This window comes from Acanthochromis polyacanthus, chromosome 12 (assembly GCF_021347895.1).
Source record: "Acanthochromis polyacanthus isolate Apoly-LR-REF ecotype Palm Island chromosome 12, KAUST_Apoly_ChrSc, whole genome shotgun sequence".
Classification (NCBI taxonomy): Eukaryota; Metazoa; Chordata; class Actinopteri; family Pomacentridae; genus Acanthochromis; species Acanthochromis polyacanthus.
Genome location: NC_067124.1, coordinates 23395611 through 23415196, shown reverse-complemented (window position 1 = coordinate 23415196; position 19586 = coordinate 23395611). Strand labels below are relative to the sequence as shown.

Here is a 19586-nt window from a genome sequence, read left to right as displayed (position 1 = left end):
TAAGGGCAACAATCACATACGAGCTGGAGGCTGAGCCACAGGAGGCTACAGCTGCTTTTAGGACCACCCCATGTAGCCCGAGGGCCGATCAGCACCATTCCCATGCCGTGCCTTGCTCAACGGCTGCATGTTGACGACTGAAGAGATAAGGTCAAGAGTATAATTTGTCATCTGGATTTATGTGTGACGTTTCATTGAAGGAACGCAAGAAATTGTGCATTATTACAGCACATTTAGAAAAGATTGCAGATGGAATTTTACAAATATCAAGGTCATTTGGAGGTTTCTTTAAGGGATGTGTCTCCATAAAACTTCATTGTGTCATGAATAAATGTACAACATAGTGACAAACTAGAGGTAAATTCCAAACTGAATGTAGATGTAGTCATTAAGTATCCTGGTAAATCACTTCCACACCTCTGTAATCAAAACATCTTCTTGCGCATTTCTTTGTTTTAAGATTGTGCTGAACACAATAAGGACTTCATCTTGAGCTCCATTATGTATAGTAAACATTCGAAAGCTCTATTCAGAGTTATAATTTATGTTAAACTCAAAGACAATTTCTCATGCAGCCTCTAATTAGATGTTACCGTGCAGTTATTATAGCAGCTCACTAAACGATACATTTTAGGCAATAAGAATTAAAACAATTAACATAATGATATTTTTCTAATATAATAACAGCTTTGGCACACATGCTTGACAGCCACAAAAGATTTTAACTTTTTCTTCCATTGTCTTTCACATATTGCAGGTATGATGCCAAACAAGCACATCTCTAGGAGACGTATTAGACAATAGAATAATTACCATAATCATGATTATTTTTTCTTTCTTTTTTTTCCTTGCATTTTAATTAGCTCTATGAAGCTCAATTAAGCTCTTCAGTATGAGCGCCTATTCAGTAAACAGCTGTCCACCTGTCTTCTGGTTCCTGGGAAAAGGCTGCAGCGCCTGTTCACGTCGAGGTACCATCACCAGATCGGGTGGGGGTTCAGACAAGGCCCCTGCAGCCTCAGAGGGGCCCTTATATAAGGGGCGATTAATGCCTCACAGCGGCAGGCAAACAGGGAAAACATCAGGGTATGCAAATAGCTTGCTGATCAAAGGTGAAACTTACGATATTATTATTATTAAAGCAGAGTGAAAAAATATTATAACTTTGTTTGTTTCAACAAGCAAATAAAGAAGTTGTTTTTCAAAAAATGATGCATTTAAATGCAGGATTAATGACACTGTCCACCCAGTAAAAAGGTTCTCTAAAACTGAGGACCAACCCATAGCTACTTTTTATTTTATAACTTCCAGAGGTCATGTGAGGCAGTATCAGTTGTTTCATTCGTTTCAAACGCTCCCAAATAATATATATTTCTATATGGTGCCACCTGGCAGACATAATACAAAAGGTGGAGTTCACGTTCAGTACTGGAGGCAGCAGTGGTGACAGAAGCAAAGGATGAATTTAGGTGACATTGTTATAGTGGAGGTCAGGGTGGATGGATGGGCTGACAAAACACTGAACTTTACCATGGGTGACCACTGATTGTTCCCTGTTTGATATAGTCAGTGCTTTTTTGGTTTCTTTTATTTATTTATTTTTACTATTAAAGGTCCAAAACCTCGTCCGTAGCAACAAAACACTCCCACTTTAATGACGTATTTGTTTAACCAACAATCAACTTCCATGCATCCCTAAACCTAATAAGTAGTTTGTCCCCAAACATTTACTGTAGCACTGTCACATCAGGACAGTTAACTATCCAAGCGCAATTTTTTATTCTTTCTGTGGCTCATCACTCGTCTTGTGGACAAATTACCCACATGGCGGTTTAGGTTGAGGAGGTGGTCGCAATTATTAATATGTGTGACATTTTCATACATTCAGTGATTCCTAAGAGTTGTGGAGAGCTGGTATTGATCTTAATTTGAATAAAAGTGTAACTCTTAGCAGGATCTTTGCGGCTTGATTTCTGTCTTCTAAGTGGTAGCTGTGAATGAAGATTTAAAGAGTCATGGAATTTCACTGAACTTCTGCTTCACTAAAACAACAAGTCGTCCATTGTCCTAAATGAAACCAGTCACTTGATGTCCACAACATTGTGCATTTTTATATATATAAAAAAAGCATTCAAAATTTTATCACATACACAGACTGTATTTTTAAGGCACTTGCTTGTAGGGATTTAACACATTGAGATGGATAAAGGTGAGTGTACCATCCTGCTGTATAGTGTAAATTAAAGACATCTTTTGGATATGTTTCATGTTTGTCTTTTTTCATGATATTTTTGCTTCCATGATTTTTGATGAATGTCTTTGTGGCGTCCATGATTCTTTATGTGACATCAAGTGCAATGTTGTTTTTACTCGTGTATCTTCATCATGAAAAGACACTGCATTAGTTCAGTAAACCATGGAAACTTATGATTAATACATTTTGTACAGAAGAAAATGCTTTGATGATGCTGAAACTATTTTGAAAGTCAAATTGGGACATTTTTATATGATATAGCATAAGCAGATTTGTGGATAATCCTCACTGGACAAAATTTTTTTTCTGATCACTTAGAATAAGTTACAATTTTTCAGGCAGTAAAAGGAATACATTATTTCAGTATGCCTAGTTTTTTTATGTTTCTTAACATTGCTGCATCATATGCTCAGAATGCGTCCTGTTAAGTCTTAGCATCCGCCAAAATATACAAAGAAAGCACAAGTGGGTTGTTTTTGATATTGCTTCTTCCCCTCTCCTCCCTAGTGGCATTAATCACCTCTCATACACAGGCCCTGAGGAGACCATATCTTACAAGGACACCCGCTTTCTTCGACTGTTTCATCCTCAAAAGTAAAACTGTGTAAATTACTCAGTGAGAGACAAACCCCATCTGGATTTGGAAGCATTAACCCCTTCTGCCATGATTGCTACACAGTCATTAAGCCTTCAGGAAAATAGGACTAATGATGACTGGCCTTCATCATAACAAGCAGAGACTTGATTGCACAGCCACTCGCCTCCATCCCACATTTTATAAAATTACAGAATCTTGTAATAGTTTAAATAGTGCCAGACTTCTGTATGTATGTAATTTTGGTGGTGATTTGTGAATTATGGTGATCACTGCATTCCACTTTTGATTCACCCTTGATTAGAATGCAAGCATACATTTAATAAATGTAATAAATAATAAATGAGACACAGTCAACTTTAGAACAGTTTACTTTGTCAAAAAATAATCTGATGTTGTGTTTCAAAATAATTTTATATAACACAGTTTCAAACATTTAATGCAGCTACCATTTATTCCCAATTCAACTTAGGCCAATCAAGAAAAAACTGTTGGGTGTTACTGAAATCCAACACAAAAATACATAAAGGTACATATCTAATACAACAGTAGCATTTCTCTTCTAACTAATCATATACAGTTTAATATGAAATATAAAATTGCAGAAAACCCCCAAATCCCTAAACTACGAGGAGAAAATGCATATGCCTCTGCATTGTTTTTGCATGAAATTCTTTATTTGAAATAAAGAAAATAGAATAAACAAAATGTCTTTACTATAAAATGTAACCTATATTTTAAAATCTGTTTCCCACTCGGGCCTTTTTGTTTATTAAATGAAGATATTCTGTCTTCAGAGCTTCGTCTTTGGTTTAAAATGGCTGTTTACATGAAGTTCTGTGTCCTTGTCTTGGCTTGGTTTAGGAGACAGTTAGAAAACATGTTTCAACAAACAGACACATCATTTCCCAATGCAGCCTTTTCACAGGCCTGCAGCACAGAGTAATGTAGCTCCAGATCAGCCTCTAGTGGTTGAAGCTGTCCATGAGCATTAAGAGATTTTTATTTTAAATTTTGAGAGTTTAAAAAAAAAAAAAAAGGTCAACTTTCTAATTTTTACATTTATAACACACAGTTTGGCAGTTGACATGAGCACAATGAAGGTTCATTTTTTTTTGTTTTTTTTAAAAAAACTACAGGGTGTCAAGTGCTAGGATGTTAAAACCTCACAGTGTGTGCGTCTAACTGTTGAGCTTCTCGGTCTCCTCCGTCCTCACAGCGGTCATCTGGTCCTCATGACTCGCCTCCTCTCCGGGCACCTGACACAGAAAAGAGAGGGTGAGATAAGTGAGTTTCTAGACTTTAATAACCTCATCTGGTCCCAAATATCCTCTCATTTTCCAGACTAAACTCAGTGTAATTATCATTTTTCAAGGTGCAACTTAGCACCTAATTTTTGGTTTTATGTCACTAATTTTGTTGTCGTGCCATGTCTCTAAATGTCAACATACTCCAGGTCGCTCTTTTGTTTCTCCTTCTGATTTCTTTAAAAAATTAAAATGAATATAGATGATACTGGAGTTAAAGATAGAAAATTTAATTATCTACTACATTTATGCAAGAAGACAACAGAGAATGCATCAGATATACAAAGGTCAAATTGTAGAAATGAATTCAAATGAAATAATTTTAAAGGATATGAAAATATTTGCTCTGTGTGCTTAGACTCACATCTTCATTTATCTCTTATCTCTTAAACTGATTGTCACACTCTACGGATTGAAAACAGATTTAAAGGACAACTTTATTCTAGCATTATTGAGTGTCTTTATATGATGAGTAAAACTATGTGATATATCCTGAAAGAGAGGAAACTATCCGCATTTATTTCAACAGAAAACAGTCTAGAGAATGCACATTCAAACACTCGTATGCATAAATATAAAAGAAACGAATGAATGATGAGCATAAGACATGATATACAACCAACTGGTGGGAAATCGAAATGACGTCAGCCCTTTTAGTGAAAAGGCCTGACATCATCCAGGAGGGATCCTGTTCCTGTAAACCACCTGGTTGAGCACACTGTGGGATGGTAGATTTGCGCCACCAGGTGGTCAAACAGCAGCACTGTTTAATCTGACACAGATCAGCAACATCACAGTCACTGACGCCTGATTGTTGCGGTAATATCACCATCTTGTGGCTGTAAAATTAAATGCTGGACACTTTTTACACCAAGAAAAACTGATGCAGAGATAGATTCATCTTTCTGCTCTTTCTTCTGAAAATTTTCTCAAATTTTGAGCCTCACATGGAACCCTATGAGGAAATTACTGAGAAAACATTAGAGACATATAGCGCTATAAAGTAAACTGTTATCAAAAACTTAGAGTACAGCATTTCATTGTAAGGATCCATTATGATATAATAACCTCTTGAAACTCATATCATGTCATTTGATACTAGTCATAAGAAGCACAGGATCTTTGCTGAAAACTAATCCAACCCACCTCCCAGTAGATGCTGTCCTCAAAGCAGATGGTGTCAGGAGGCTGGCCAAAGATGGGCAGCTTCAAAATGAAACCTAAACATGACACGAGAGATTATTTGTAATGAGCAAACAAATGTCACATGGGAAATTAGGCCAATATTACTTGTATTAAAGAATGCACTTGTCAGTTAGTGTTTTAATGGAAAAGAAAAAAGTTTGAGTTGTTGCAGCATTAAAAGGACGATATTTCAATGTGTTGACCTGCCTCATCTGACAAGACATCAGGTAAGATGCTGCTTAAATACCTGTCAAACCTTCTTAAGAAAACATACCTTTTTAAGTTCGACTTTTTAAGCCTAGGAGTCACCAAATCAATGAAAACCAACTCTTGCTTGTGGAAGAGAGTTGTGATTTATTTGAGAAAGACGTAATGCTTACCAACAATAAGGCCTCCCAGCAGGGCGATGCCCAGAGTGACAGCAAGGGAAATGCCCTGAATACCACCTTGGAAAGATGCGGTTTTTCCTCCTGCGATCATAGGGAACACGTCTTCCATGCTGAAATAGACAGAGGGACACAGTCGGCTCAGCTTGCATTTAATAGCAGTATCAGTTGTAATTTGACTTCACAAGTTCTCACAGTTGGTGAGATTATAAATATTACAGCAAAGCAACAATGATGCAGCGCGCTATGCTGGAGAAAACCACACATTTACTGTCTTTTGCAGGCACTTGCTTGTTGTTTTTGAACTACAGATATCATCTCATTCAAACTGCTTACAAAAGAAAAATGTGGAAATTCAGGACAAACACCTCTGTAATTTTACCCTAAGTTACAGCTTGTTGAAGTTTCCTGCTTTCTTCTACATATGATACCTACTGGCAAATCCTTTTTTAAGACGTGTAGTTTACAAAGTGCGTGAATGTGGATTTGACTTGGGAAAATGTTGCATCAAATGAAAGCACAAATGAACTGTTTACCCGTTGCCATAAACATCTGTGGTTGCCACAGTAGCAGTGACTGCTCCCACAATAGCACCCAGGATGCCAGGCATGCCGTGCAGGTTGTGAACCCCGCAGGTGTCTTGGATCTTCAGCTTCTCCTCCAGGATGGGCTGAAGCAAGGAAGAGGGGACGAATTATGTGGCAGAAAGTGAAACTGGAGGGTGAATGCTGACAACAAAGGCATATCAAACGCATGTTTTTCTCTTATACCAGTGCCATCTAATGAAAACTTTTATCCACAGTCCTTTGCAGGTCAATGAACAGTAATATTGTCAGTGGAAATCAAATCCCATACAACACGCATTTGATTGTATTCTCCAGGTGAAATCAAGTTTCACCATTTATTTACAGGAAATCATTCCTACCCACCGCAATAAATCTGTTTTTCTTCTCGACCTCTCCTGGGCAGAGAGCTCTCAGCAGTCTCTGCTTTGTAACTGCTTGTTGCACTGCTGTTTACAGGACTTTAATTTCCTCATTCACTGTATATTTTATTAGTATTTGATATTTTATGGCACATTTATAAACTTAGTATTTTTTCATAGTATATTTTACACTTTATTGTGCATTTTGTATTTCACTGTACTTTTCTTTTATATTCATATATTTTATATTTTTGGTATCAATTACTTTACTCTTTCTGCTTGCTACCTTAAAAGCAGAATTTCCCCTTGGGGATCAATACAGCATATCAGTTCTATATTCTATTCTAATATTTGCAATTTGTTACAAACGTAAAAACACTCACAGATGTCGACATATTTTTACAGATTAGCTGAGAGTGTATTTTTGCTTTCGCCATGCTTTGGCCATTTTTCCCCCTATACCAGCTCTGCCTTTTATATCTTTTGCTGAACCATGCTTACTGAGAGGTACTTGTAGCCCAGAACAGAGATGATTCCTGCCAAGAAACCAACAATCATGGAGCCGAAAGGCGTCAGCATCATTTCACCAGCTGTTCCTGCTGCGACTCCACCAGCCAGGGCAGCATTTTGAATGTGGACCTAAAATGGAGACAACAGGCATCTTTTGAGAATACAGTAGGATTCCTAATACTACATCTTTAAATACATGTTAATCCTGCTCTTATGGCACTGTGCTGCACTGTGGCTCTACTCTACAGTGTATGACTGTTTGCAATCTCTGAGCCAACATTCCTACCCCGTCTCTGTCAGTCTGAAAACAAAGAGTTATTGTTGATCTTCTACTTGTACTAGTGAGAACATTTCTATTTTTCTTGGGAAAGAGTTATATGTGACTACCTGTGTGCAAACAGATTTCACAGGTATGTTAAGGGAGTGGAGCTCATTACCACAGCTTTTCTAAAGAAACCCTGCCAATTGCTGACTCAGCCAGCTGATTCAAATTAGCCACTGAGCAGTTCAAAAGCTACAAAACACCAACAGTTAGAAACAAACTCAAAGAAAAACACTTGAGGCTTTAAGCAAACGCTGCATAAACACACGAATCATTTGCCAATTTAAATATTAGTCACATGAAAAATAGCAGATACGGTTACTGTGCATACAGCCAAATTAAAGACCAACTTCATAATAATAAATCTTATTCTCTCTTATCGAAGACAAAGACATATTTTTGTCTCCATTGATTTAACATGTGTGATAGTAAAAAATAGGTCCCATTGTGCCTTGTTTTCGTGAAAAGATTGGCCAACTGCAAAATTACAAAGTTGCACTTTCCTGTCTTTGGTGACTAAGTGTAGTGTAAGGAAATGGGTGTGCACTGCTGCTGAAGGAGTGACTTGAAAAATGCATGTACGCAACAGATGAGACTCTCTGATTTGTAACATATTGCAGCTTCTTTCTCACTGTGTGGCAGCAAACAGGTGGAACGTAGAGACAAGCTGATCCCTTCAGGTGATTGTCTTGTTGTTACTATCAGTGCCTTACACTATGTGGCATCTACACACCCTCTGTGAAGTTACTGTTCTGAATGTATTTCCCTCCCAGCTTTTGATTAGTATCAGTGCAGGAGCGTCACTTCTAGATTTCAAGTTCATTTGCTGTTGACAGATGAGTTTGACAGTGAGTGTCCATGTGACTGAACCACAGTTTACATTTTTTCAGGGATGTGAACCTGCAGGTGATTTATTCATCAGCTCTTGAGTAACTCTGTCATGTGTTTTGAAGCCTGATAAGTTGAGATCCACCCTGCTGCTAATGAATCAAGATGTTATGAAAAACCTTTCTGGTTCTTTCAGTCTTTTGTCTTGACTTCAACATCTTCACCTTTACTATAGTAACGGTATGATTCTTAAAGCTGATTACGTTTTCTTAATGTGATTTCAGAAGTCGTACTTTAGTTCAGGAGTAACAACCCTGTGTTCTCACCATGTCCAGCTTGCCATCGTGAGCTGTGAGGGCGGACATGCCGTAAGTGGACAGAGTGCAGGCTGCCAGGGAGTAGTAGGTGTTCAAGGCTGTGCGGTGCTGGTCGTCTCCGTGAGCCGTGATTGCAGAGTTGAAGCTGGGCCAGAACATCCACAGGTAGATGGTACCTATGTGGAAGTAAAAGCAACATTTTAGTGAGTTATTCCTAAAGATAGTTTAAGTAAATACTGAGAGCATCGCAAAATTTCCCCCAGCACTATAAATGCTCATGTTTAGCTGCCACTTCTGAAGGATTTTATACTAGGAATGAAATCAAAGGATGAGAATGTATATTTTATGGTGCTGACAGAGCTTGTAGTTAGCACTTAACTGTGCAAGAGAGGATTTTTACCCTGGGTATAGTTACTCCTTTAAGTGAGAACGCTTTTGCACTAATATTAGAAACACATCAGTTTAAGTAATGTAATGTTGTAAAGAAAGTTCCAGCTATGCGTGGTACTTACCGATCATAGCAAACAGGTCAGAGTGGTAGACTGAGCTGTTCCTGTGTTTGCTCTTGTCCAGGTTGGGCCGGTATAAGATTCGGGTCACCATCAGGCCAAAATAGGCTCCGAACGTGTGGATTGTCATGGAGCCTCCAGCATCCTTGGTCTGGAAGAAAGTTAATTCACAACTTGGTTTGAAAAGCCCCATTAAGTGCAGGAGCAGAGTCGATGAATATAGTTGAAAAGACCGGTAAAGAAAAAAGAATTTTAGACCAAAATCTTCTACTGTTAAATGCTTAATAGCTTTACAACCCAAGTCCCAAAGAGATGTTCATGTAATTATCACTTTTAGAATGAATACATAATATGTTTATACAGGAACTCACTCCCAGAAGGGACAGCAGGATGAACTCATTGACCGCGAAGAGCGTGACCTCGAACATTGCCATGATCAGCAGCTGAACTGGGCTGGTTTTACCCAAAACAGCTCCAAATGAGATCAGCACAGAGCCGGTGCAGAAATCAGCGTTGATCATACTGAAAGACGAGTTCAGGAGGAGATGTTAGTAAACTGCACAGGGCACGGACAGTATGTAAAAAACATAAAGCATCTTTGTTAATGCAAATATCCTGAGAGATATATCCTGTTTGTTATGTATTTTTGTATATATCATATTGCAGAGTGAACTGTTCAGTAGAATTTTAGTCAGCAATTGTTGAACCCACAGCATCGACAGAATTTTTCAGCATCTTTTTGAGCAAAAACATTTGATAACTGGTGAACAAAGTGTTCTACTTGTTTACTGGTTAGCAGTGTTCTATTTGGCAGCTTAAGATGTTTTCTTAGGAACTGAAGGTAAACTGATATTTAAGGTGAGTGAATCCTGGTTCTGCATATATTAGGTGGCTTGAAGGGTGTCACTGCTGTGATTATAACTTGTTCCATTTCCCAGAGTGGCTAAAAATTAATTAAGGCCCCTTTTATAGACAAGATAAGCAACTTAAAGACATTCAAACAGGCCTTGAATTACTGAGCAATAAACACTTCAATACAATTCTAAAACTAATTTACATGAATGAACAGCTCTCGTGGTTTCTGTACAGCACTTTGTCCCGTATTCCTTGCAAGAAAGAACTCTAAAACAATAGCTCTGCTGATTGATATACTAAAAAAAAAAAAAAAAAAAAAGACATTAACTCTTCTAAACCTTGTGAAATCCATTCAAGGACTACACCTATTCTGGAAATTGGAAGAAGCAATGTTTTGTTTTAGTATTTGTCTGTCATATATTGCACATTGAGCTGCTGTCATTGTGTGGCAAAAGTTAAGGGTAATAATGAAAGAAAGAAGCTTGTTTATGTATGTGCTTCAGGATGTGCACAGGACAGCTGATGCTGATACACCGAATATGCAAAATGCGTCAACTCATCATGTCTGTTTATGGTTCATGTCTGTTTGTGTTTATCAGATACCTCTCCACCCCGATGTGGATCTTGCCTCCATGCATGCCATGAAAGAAACCCTGCATGAGTGTGGCCCACTGCAAAGCGAAGGCTGCGATGAGGAAGTTGAATCCCACACTGCTGAAGCCGTAGCGCTGCAGGAAGGTCATGAGGAAGCCGAAACCGATGAAGATCATCACATGTACGTCCTGGAAACCTGCACGTTGTAGAAAACACAACTTAAACCTAAGGATCTCATGAGACTGGAAGACCAAAACTAGATATTAGTTGTTTTCAGTCTAATTTCCTAATTCCTAATCCTAATCACAGGATAAAAACTCAGAAGTTATAAATTACTTTGACTCGGCTGAAGGGAGAAAACGGTTTGAGGTCTTTAGGTGTGACTGAACTGGTTTTACTCGTGCTGAAAAAAAAGCAACTTTTGTGAATACATCCTTGTGGATTCACACTTTGAATGCTCAATTCCAGTTCCACAAGAGTCACATCTGGATCCATTAATTTGTAGGTTAAAAAAAAAATCAATCAATTGTGTGTTCAGTATGAAGTTTCTTTGCTATGCAGATGACACTAAACTCTCTTTGGGTGTTGGACCTGAATGTTTCAGCAATATCGCTGCTTTAAAATTTGCATATACAAATGTAGGTCATCAGAAATGTAATAAATGTGCCACATAATACTGGCTGATTACACCTCAGATTAAGAAAATAAATAAAAATGTAAAAAAAAAAATGTAGAGACTAATAGAAATTCTATATTGTGTTTCAAGTAATTCAAGTAATTCAAGCTTGCAAAAATGTGCAAACTGTGTCAGATTACAAAATTCATTAACGGGGGGGGGGGGGGTAATTAGTAATTAGAAGCAAAAATGTATGAATTTATTGTGTCAGTATATTAAATATAATTCATTCAGAATAATAACAGCAAATCTTAAATGTTATTCAGGTAGTAGTGCTACTTCTGTAAGTTTTCCTCTTGCTCTGTATTGATTAGTATGACTAATTGAGGATTTTGTTCTTTTTTCATTTTATTTATCTTTATTAGACAATCACACCTTTTGTTCCCAAGCAGGATGTGGTAAGCCTAATCACGTCATTATTTAACTGCATCCTCTGTTTTCATCTGAACCTAAACTTAGACAACCAGTTTAATGACAAAATAGTTTGACAAATAAATGCTTACAGATTACATTAAAATGTACTATTTACTTTACTTCCTTGTCAGTTAAACCTCTAGTGGTAGTACAGTATGTGCTGACAGCACTTAGGGAGGATGTCAGTAATTTAGATCAGCCTCAAATGCTCATCTCAAGAGCCTCCATCAACAAAAGCACCCACTCACTGCCCACAACTGTGTCACTTGAGGGCTTTGTCATTAAAATCAGGCTCTCTTTGAATGAGCCGTTACATAAGCTTTGGTAAACTGGGACATCAGGTTCTGTTGTGTCTCAGTCCTGTACAGTGAGACTCAAGCGGTCTTCAATTAAGATATTCACACTTAGAAAAGCATTGCTGAAATAGTTAAAAATATAAAGTTTTTAATATATTTGGTTCACTGTATAGAAAGCCCATTTCACATATGTAGCAGAAACTGGTTCCATTCTGGATCTTAACTCTCTGAACTTGCACCCTGACGCTTCCTCTTGGTTTACACAGTCTGAGAGCACTGCTTTCTAACTCTCATTATTTGTCCCAAACTGCCAAACACAATATTGCACTGTGCCCTGGCTGCTGTCGCCATGGTGACAGTTAATTGGCATGGCCAGGCGGAGGTGTTGCCAGCGTCCCCATTGGCATTTTGGCCCAGATACACGCGTTTCCCAGTGGCCCAGGAGGACATCATACAATAAAAGCAATAACAGGCTCTGTGGGGTAGATTCAGTCTAACTGTCATCAGATTTCTGTGATAATATTTTGAACTACCATTCCCTTTAAATTTTATAATACTACGTTAATTAGACAATATAAAAGAGTTATTTAATTCCTAATGGGTAAACAAGAAACTGTAAGAACAAATTAAACCATCACTGCAACAAAACCTAGCAGATAAAAGAAATCGAATCTGGCTTAGATGAAGATGTAACACAGAATTTTAACTGCCTCTAAAATGACCTACATTGATTTTTTTTATATTTGCATATTATGTGTTTTAAACCATCATCTCACCCCAATGCCACATTGTTGCTTTTTTAGTGTCTAATTCAATACACATTAACAAATATGTTTCCACTCAGCCAGGAACAGCTGTTTCTTATTTGTGAGCAATTTAAAAGGAATGATTTTTTCTGCTGTAGGGAATGAGATCTAACCTCGACCTCTCAGACAGTCACAGGACAGCCTCTTTCATCACTGCTTTGTTCACCTCTGTTGTGCAAGAGGGAGACTTGCGAGGCGTATTTTCAGTAGACATACCATCATTATCTCACAGGAACACACAGAACAGACAATACATACATTGTAAATCCACTGTTGGTGGATCTTACACAGCCTTCTGATACCGTCAAAAAGTGGGAGGAAAAAAACATGTACATGCCCGGTAAAGTGTGAACTTGCCTGTTAATTGCACAGTTTTTTCAGGCATGCAATAAGGATGGAGAATTTAGGTTGTGAAAACTTCCCTGACACATGAAGGTCAATTCCTGGTTCAGCTCTCTTGACGACAAAAGTGTTGGGTTAAATATTATCGGACACCATTAAATCTAATGAGCCTTTACTCTCTGCCCTTGTTTTCTTAATCTCAGTCTGTCACCTTCAGTGGTTTTAAAAGCTTTCGAACCACCTACTGTCTGCTTTTCATCGTGTGGCTGTGAAAGAAAGATTTGCTTTTTGCTAGAAGTTAAGGTAGGAGTTTTGTGATGTTATTGGTCTCATAAAATCTTGGAAAGATGGCTGGGGTGGATAGTTGAGCTAGTAAATTGATGGACTCTGATAGAAGTAATTGCCGGTCACGTCCTGTGTGTCAGATTTGGAGAGCGGAAAATCTATTTTGTCTTTAAGATTAAAGGACATGTTGGTTAAGATGAATGTTTTTGATTCTCACAAGGAAATTCAACCAAGTGCAGAAAATAAAACAAGAGTGAGTCTGCAACCAGGCTAAGGGTCTTAGAGACTCTGCTTTGCTTTTGCTGAATGCTGACATGACATTAGCATGCCAACATGCTGGAACAATGCCAACATACTGTTGTAATCATGCCCTTAGTTTACTGTGTTAGCATGCTAACAGTTGCTGATTAGGAATCAACACAAGATACAGCTAAATTCTATTCCTATCTGTTTGCAGATGTGAATAGTTTGTAGGTATCAAAGTAAAGAACAAATGCAATCTTTGACCTGGTGATACTGATACATGGGGGTGAGTAAAGTGATTTTCCTGAGGGGAGCATGAACATCTCCACCAAATGCAACCTGCTGGTGGTGCCAGAGGGGAATTCAGGAGATCACTTCTCTTGGACCAAACTGACATTACTATCCTTGCAGGTGACTTATGGAGGACTGATTATGCATTTTGATGTGCCTTGTGCAGTAAATATTTCTAATGTAAAACAAACTGCTTTCTGGTCAGATGAGTTTCTGCAACAGTTCACAGGGGGCATATTCAGGTTACAAGTCTAAATGCAGGTCTTCATTTTGGCATGTTGCCAATATGTTTTGATGAGTTTTCTACATTTTAGGCCTCATAAACAACCAATACTGTTACTTTTCTCAATATTTTTGCAATTACAGATCATGATCATATCACATTTTTGATGCATTATGGTAGATTTCAGTGCATTTAAATAATTAATCAGGGTTTGCTATTAACAGTTAGTTTTTGTGAAGTTTTGATGCAGTTTCTGAGGCATTTATGGCTTCAGTAGAAAACATTTAAGCTGCTGGTGTTTAAATGTGTACATGCAAAACCCTGCATGTAAGCTCAGTCTCAGCTCAGCTTAGTTACTTGAAGGTGAAAAGTTCAGTGACTGACAGGAAGAAGGCAGGAGAAACACTAAAGTTCAAGATTTAAACAGTGTTAAGAAAAGGTCAATCAACTCTGTAAGTTCCCATCATTCTTAGCTTTGCCCCAGGACACCACACACCTGAGAAAGAGAGACGCCTGTAGGTAAAGCACTGACAGTAACTAACTTGTTAGGACGCGCCCACCAGCCCTCAGTCAGGTTAGTTAAGGTGGAGCTGTATCGTCAGACAAGTAGTTTAGTGATTCAAAGAATGAAACTTTAAGTCTCTATTTGATTTGGGGAAAAACAAACGAAAGTGTAGTTTGAGTCCTATACCATACAAAACCTGCTTATTAAAAGAAAGTAATTCGGGAATAGGAAATAGGAATTGGTCAAACTGACCATAAGCTTGTCCTTAAACAACTTTAAGTTTTGTTTACACCAATTGTGAATGAAAATGTTGTATGAATGCAGTAATGAGCATGGTAGCAGAAAAAAAGAATGAATGTGTCTTTCTACACCATCAATTCATATAAATCAGGAAATTAGTGATGAGAAAGACTCATGGATCAGATTCTATGGGACAGCAGCGGACTGGAAGACAGCTCCATGAAATGTCCACACACAAAGAATAGACTCGTCCAATTAGGGGCAAGAGAGCCGCTTGTGATGCAACTCAGCAGTTTCTTGTCTTTTACACAGAACACAGGACTTCTGAGACAAAATGATGGTGTTGATGTGCTGACAAAAGAACAGGCTGCATGCAAGGCACTGAATACTTACAAGAGTGCTAAACTCACTGAAGGAGCATGCAAGAGAGGGTAAGATTTCAGTGTTAGTGAGTTATGGTCAGTATGATTAGTGAGACAAACACTGTCTCCAGTTCTTGCACATTTTGGCAAGGCCACACCCCAACCCAACAGCAACAGGCAATAAAAACAACAAAATTGCTTTCCAATGTTGCAATATTTGTTATGTTTTCTCTATTGCGGTGAGCTGGAGAGTCATAAATTCAAGCTTTTTAGTTAAACAACTCAAAGTTTGTTCTTCAATCATAACTTACTTAAACATGACATTCAGCTTGCAGCTAAAGAATTTGAACATTATATCTTAAGTCCTGTGTCGATACTGTCTTTATTGGAAGTATTTTGGCTGTTAGTGGATATTTTTTGAAGAACTAATGACTCTAAAACAGACCATATTTAGTGAAGGACCAGTGTCACCTAAAAAAGTGTCCACGTTTGAGTTTGAACTCAAAATTCTGGATTTTCAACAGATTTTTTTTTTTCACACATTTGCTGCATTTTGTTCCTCTATTCTCAATTTTGATATGCATTGCATGTTCTTAAAGTAAATGGCATGATGGGAGTTGTAGTTACTGATTTGCATCCTCCAGTGAAGATGAAACTGATTCTAAAATACAACACAAATTGATAAATTGGCTGCACTGAGGTAAATTCAAAGTCTTAACCATTTCAAAATATGCATGATTATATTTTTAAAGTCAAGATGTTAAGCAACATCCAAACTTATGTCTGGAGTCTTACAAGATTCTTTATCTAGATGCTGTGACTTAAATTCAAAGAATAAAAGCATCTTGACCCCTGACCCTGACTGGAATCTGCGGACTTAAACCTCCAGACATTCACAGGACACTCACTTGGGTAGCGGTAGTAGAAGTCATTCTCATAGTCAGAGTGATTCTGTTTATGCCACTCCCTTGCGTCTGTCTCATGGTCGTACTGCACCAGCACGCCGAAGAGGATGATGAGGATGATCTCGAGTATGAAGCAGGTGATGGGCAGCTTCAGCCGCATGTTGGTTGTTGAGTCGGTCATGTTTTCGTCCCGGTGAGATGAGGAGTGGAGGCTCAGTGAGGCTTGTTCTTGATGAAAGGGATTAAAGATCCAGGACAAATAGTTGGACCCACTCTGTCTCTCTCACACACACAGGGGTGTCCTCAGTGCAGAGACAGGAGGTTGGTGTGTATGTGTGAGGGTGGAAGAAGAAGCTCACAGACAACACAGGAGAAGGTCTTACATGTGTGTTTTTGTTCTGCTGGGTCACACCTACCGGGCCTAGTAAGGCAGGGTCACCACTAGCCCTGCCTCCTCCTACTGTACTTTTTAAGGTGGTCTGAAGTTCCTCACAAGTTTGGATTCAATTTTTTTTGAACACTGCAATGATAAAAGTATGGGGCAAAAAGTGTATTCCTTCCAGTAGTCATTCTTTATATATATATATATATATATATATATATATATATATATATATATATATATATATATATATATATATATAGTTCCTACATAACAACTTAGCTTTCCATCAGATGTTAAATAGTACAGGTCCCACATTATAATTTGTTCAATTCTTATACCCAGATGTCCTTTTCTAACCTTGGCTTTGCAAAAATTTTGGTTGTGATCGTTGCTGCATAAAATGTTGACTTTGTTGTCTCTACTGTTCTTACAGTAACCTCATTCTGTCAAGCCAGGAATTTTTAACTCATGACTCTCTGGTTATTATGGGAAATTCTGTCAGGTATCTAAATACACAAGTACTAGATTGTATTTTAATAAACATACAGCCATGGTGGCTCTATGAGACTGCAATAAAACACAGGAAGTGGACTCAGGAAAAGTCAGGGGATCACCACAGTTATTACAATTCATCTTGAAGTGACAAAAAAAAGTCAAACATACTTTTGAGGAAGGTTACCGTCCCTGAAATTTCAGGCATTTCCAGAATTACAAATGTTGCTGTGATTCTGAATGACATTTTCCAAAGATCTGTTCAAGCTGTGTTGTGAGTTGTGTTTTAAGATAAAAAAACTCCTTTTTTGTATACAGAAAGATGGTTATTGTTAGAACAACCCACTGCTGATCATCACATTTTAGTAGTTCAGAAGAATGTTTATTTTTCTGGTGTCAAACTGATGGTGTATTGTATGTCTACTTTTGGGAAATATCTTGTGATTCACAGTAAGTACGTAATTATTGCATCAAGGAACGAGGTGGAGTTATGTGACGATTGGCGTACGTGTATTTGTCTGTGCACAACATTACTCAAAAACGGATTTGGATGAAAATTTCAGGGAAGGTCAGAAATGACACAAGGAGCACCTCATTAGATTTTGGCAGTGATGTAGCTTATAGTCTGGATCCACGGATTTGTTAAGGATTCATTGCATAATAGTGACATGACGTCACTGTAACTATGACAACAAGTGAACACTACATCAGCTGCCTGCTGACGATCACATGATTTCATTCCTACTACAAATCCACCAGGACTTATCAGTCAGAAATGACACAAAGCAACTGATTAAATTGTGGGAGTATTTCTGAATCTCATCAATTCCCACCGCCCGCTACATATTTAGGTCACACGATTCGCTATCTGTATATAATGTACGCATGCACAACACCTGGGCATAGCGCAAAGTAATTTTTTATTAAAGATTACATCCGTGAGAAATACAAAGACTGTGCAACTTTGGCAGAGTACTGCACGCTCTGAGTGCTTTTCTTGTTCTTTATGCGTAAAGGCAACTACAGCCATTTCTTAGCAGTCTTGGAAAATGAACAAAAACTCTACATAAGTTCTTTGTGATTTAGAAATAAGATCCCCTATCTCCCAAAAACAATGATCCTATAAAGAAAAATCTGTAGTGGAAAAATGAACCCAGCCAATGAAGTAAAGTTCTGAGTGGTCACTAGAGGTTGGCTCTAAAAATAAGTCATTGTCCACAGACTCCATGTTAAAATGTAAGGTTTACTCTAGCCTGGTACAGAAAAAAGAACATTTTTGGTCTCTGTGACTAACTTTCCTGTTCATGACAACTGCACAGGCGATGAATTTTTATTTAATGTACCCATTTGAATTGTATGATGACTGTGGCTGCTTTGAGTGACAGGAGGGTACTGTTACAGAACAGTCCCAGAGATGTCTGCATGGTTCACCTCAGCTCGGCCCTCACTCCACATTTTTGGATTAGCCAGGAGTTCTGAGGAATGAGGCACTTTCAGGATAGTGATGGCTGAAGTTACCACGCTGAGCTGATGTCATTTTGGGCTCAGCCAGCTTTCTACACCTTTTAGTCCACTAAACTGCATTCTAAATTACATTTTGCGTTTCCCAGATTCTGGGATACATCTATCAAGATATCTTTGTCATTTATCATACTGCTTGCCAAATGTCACTCCTTTTCAGCTACCCCATAATATGGGGCAGGATTCATTGTCCTGGTAACTCAGAAAACTTGTGAGAAGCTTCAAATATGTTGTAAAACAGTGTTTTGTAACCTAAACCATGATATTTTTCAAAGCCTAATCACATTTCTAACATATAGTTAACGTTATGAAAGGGTCAATTTTATCCCAAAGCACGATTTTCTCTGAATCTAACCAAAAAGTTTTGGTGCCCATTTCTTTCAAATAGAATTTAGAACATAGTTTTGTTGATTAGTAATGCTGGAAAGTGGCACCAAACGTGCTTCATCTGTTATCATAAACTGAAACCACAACAACACAGACCATTTACTCTACAGTTCACATAGAAAGAGAATGCGAGCGTGAGGGCGACTTTGAGAAGAAAACACAAAGGTTTAGGAGAGGGCTGTGATTAGATACTATAAAGTCAATTACTACTATACAAGCCGAGGGTGGGGTTAAGCTAAGGGACACTCGTATGTTCCGCCTCCTCCTCTTCCTCCTGTCACAAAGTTTCACAAGAGATCTCACTCACACCTGTATCTCCGTCCTCCATCAACGGAAACTGCCTTTTTTTCAGAAAGGTGAAGAACTGAAAAAGAATGTTGTTTTGATTTTGAGGAATTTGAACTATTAACACTTGAGACCACAGGCGTCAAAGAGAAGCCGTGAACTCAGTAGTGACAGAGAAGGTCGGTTTGTTCAGCATCCTGTCTGTCCAGCTTCCTGTCACTGTAAGCTAAACTGTGTCTACAATAATTAGCAGGTCGGTGCAACTCAACCCTGCTTCAGTAGGCTGTGTTACAAACTCTGGACATTTTTTATTTAAAGAAAACTATTTATTTTATGTTTGA

General features: G+C 38.1%; 1 protein-coding gene across 1 annotated transcript; it reads right to left on the bottom strand.

Annotated features, from left to right (window-relative positions):
* Positions 1-3202: 3202 nt before the first annotated feature.
* Positions 3203-16568, bottom strand: rhbg (Rh family B glycoprotein). The gene is made up of 10 exons (XM_022206424.2): positions 16179-16568; positions 10597-10783; positions 9510-9660; positions 9142-9289; positions 8639-8805; positions 7154-7291; positions 6264-6397; positions 5722-5840; positions 5303-5376; positions 3203-4108 (listed from the first exon to the last, which is right to left on the bottom strand). The coding sequence occupies exons 1-10, from the start codon at positions 16354-16356 to the stop codon at positions 4031-4033; spliced, it is 1374 nt and encodes a 457-aa protein (XP_022062116.1). The 5' UTR covers positions 16357-16568; the 3' UTR covers positions 3203-4030.
* Positions 16569-19586: the final 3018 nt, after the last annotated feature.

Bases quoted from the DNA above. Each gene is read 5' to 3' on its own strand.
- rhbg (XM_022206424.2), bottom strand. From the start codon at position 16,356: ATGACCGACTCAACAACCAACATGCGGCTGAAGCTGCCCATCACCTGC. The intron at 7,292-8,638 runs GTGAGAACACAG...TCTCCATTTTAG, and splicing joins ACGATGGCAAGCTGGACATG to GTCCACATTCAAAATGCTGC. The intron at 5,841-6,263 runs GTAAACAGTTCA...TGTCTATTTCAG, and splicing joins ACAGATGTTTATGGCAACGG to CATGGAAGACGTGTTCCCTA.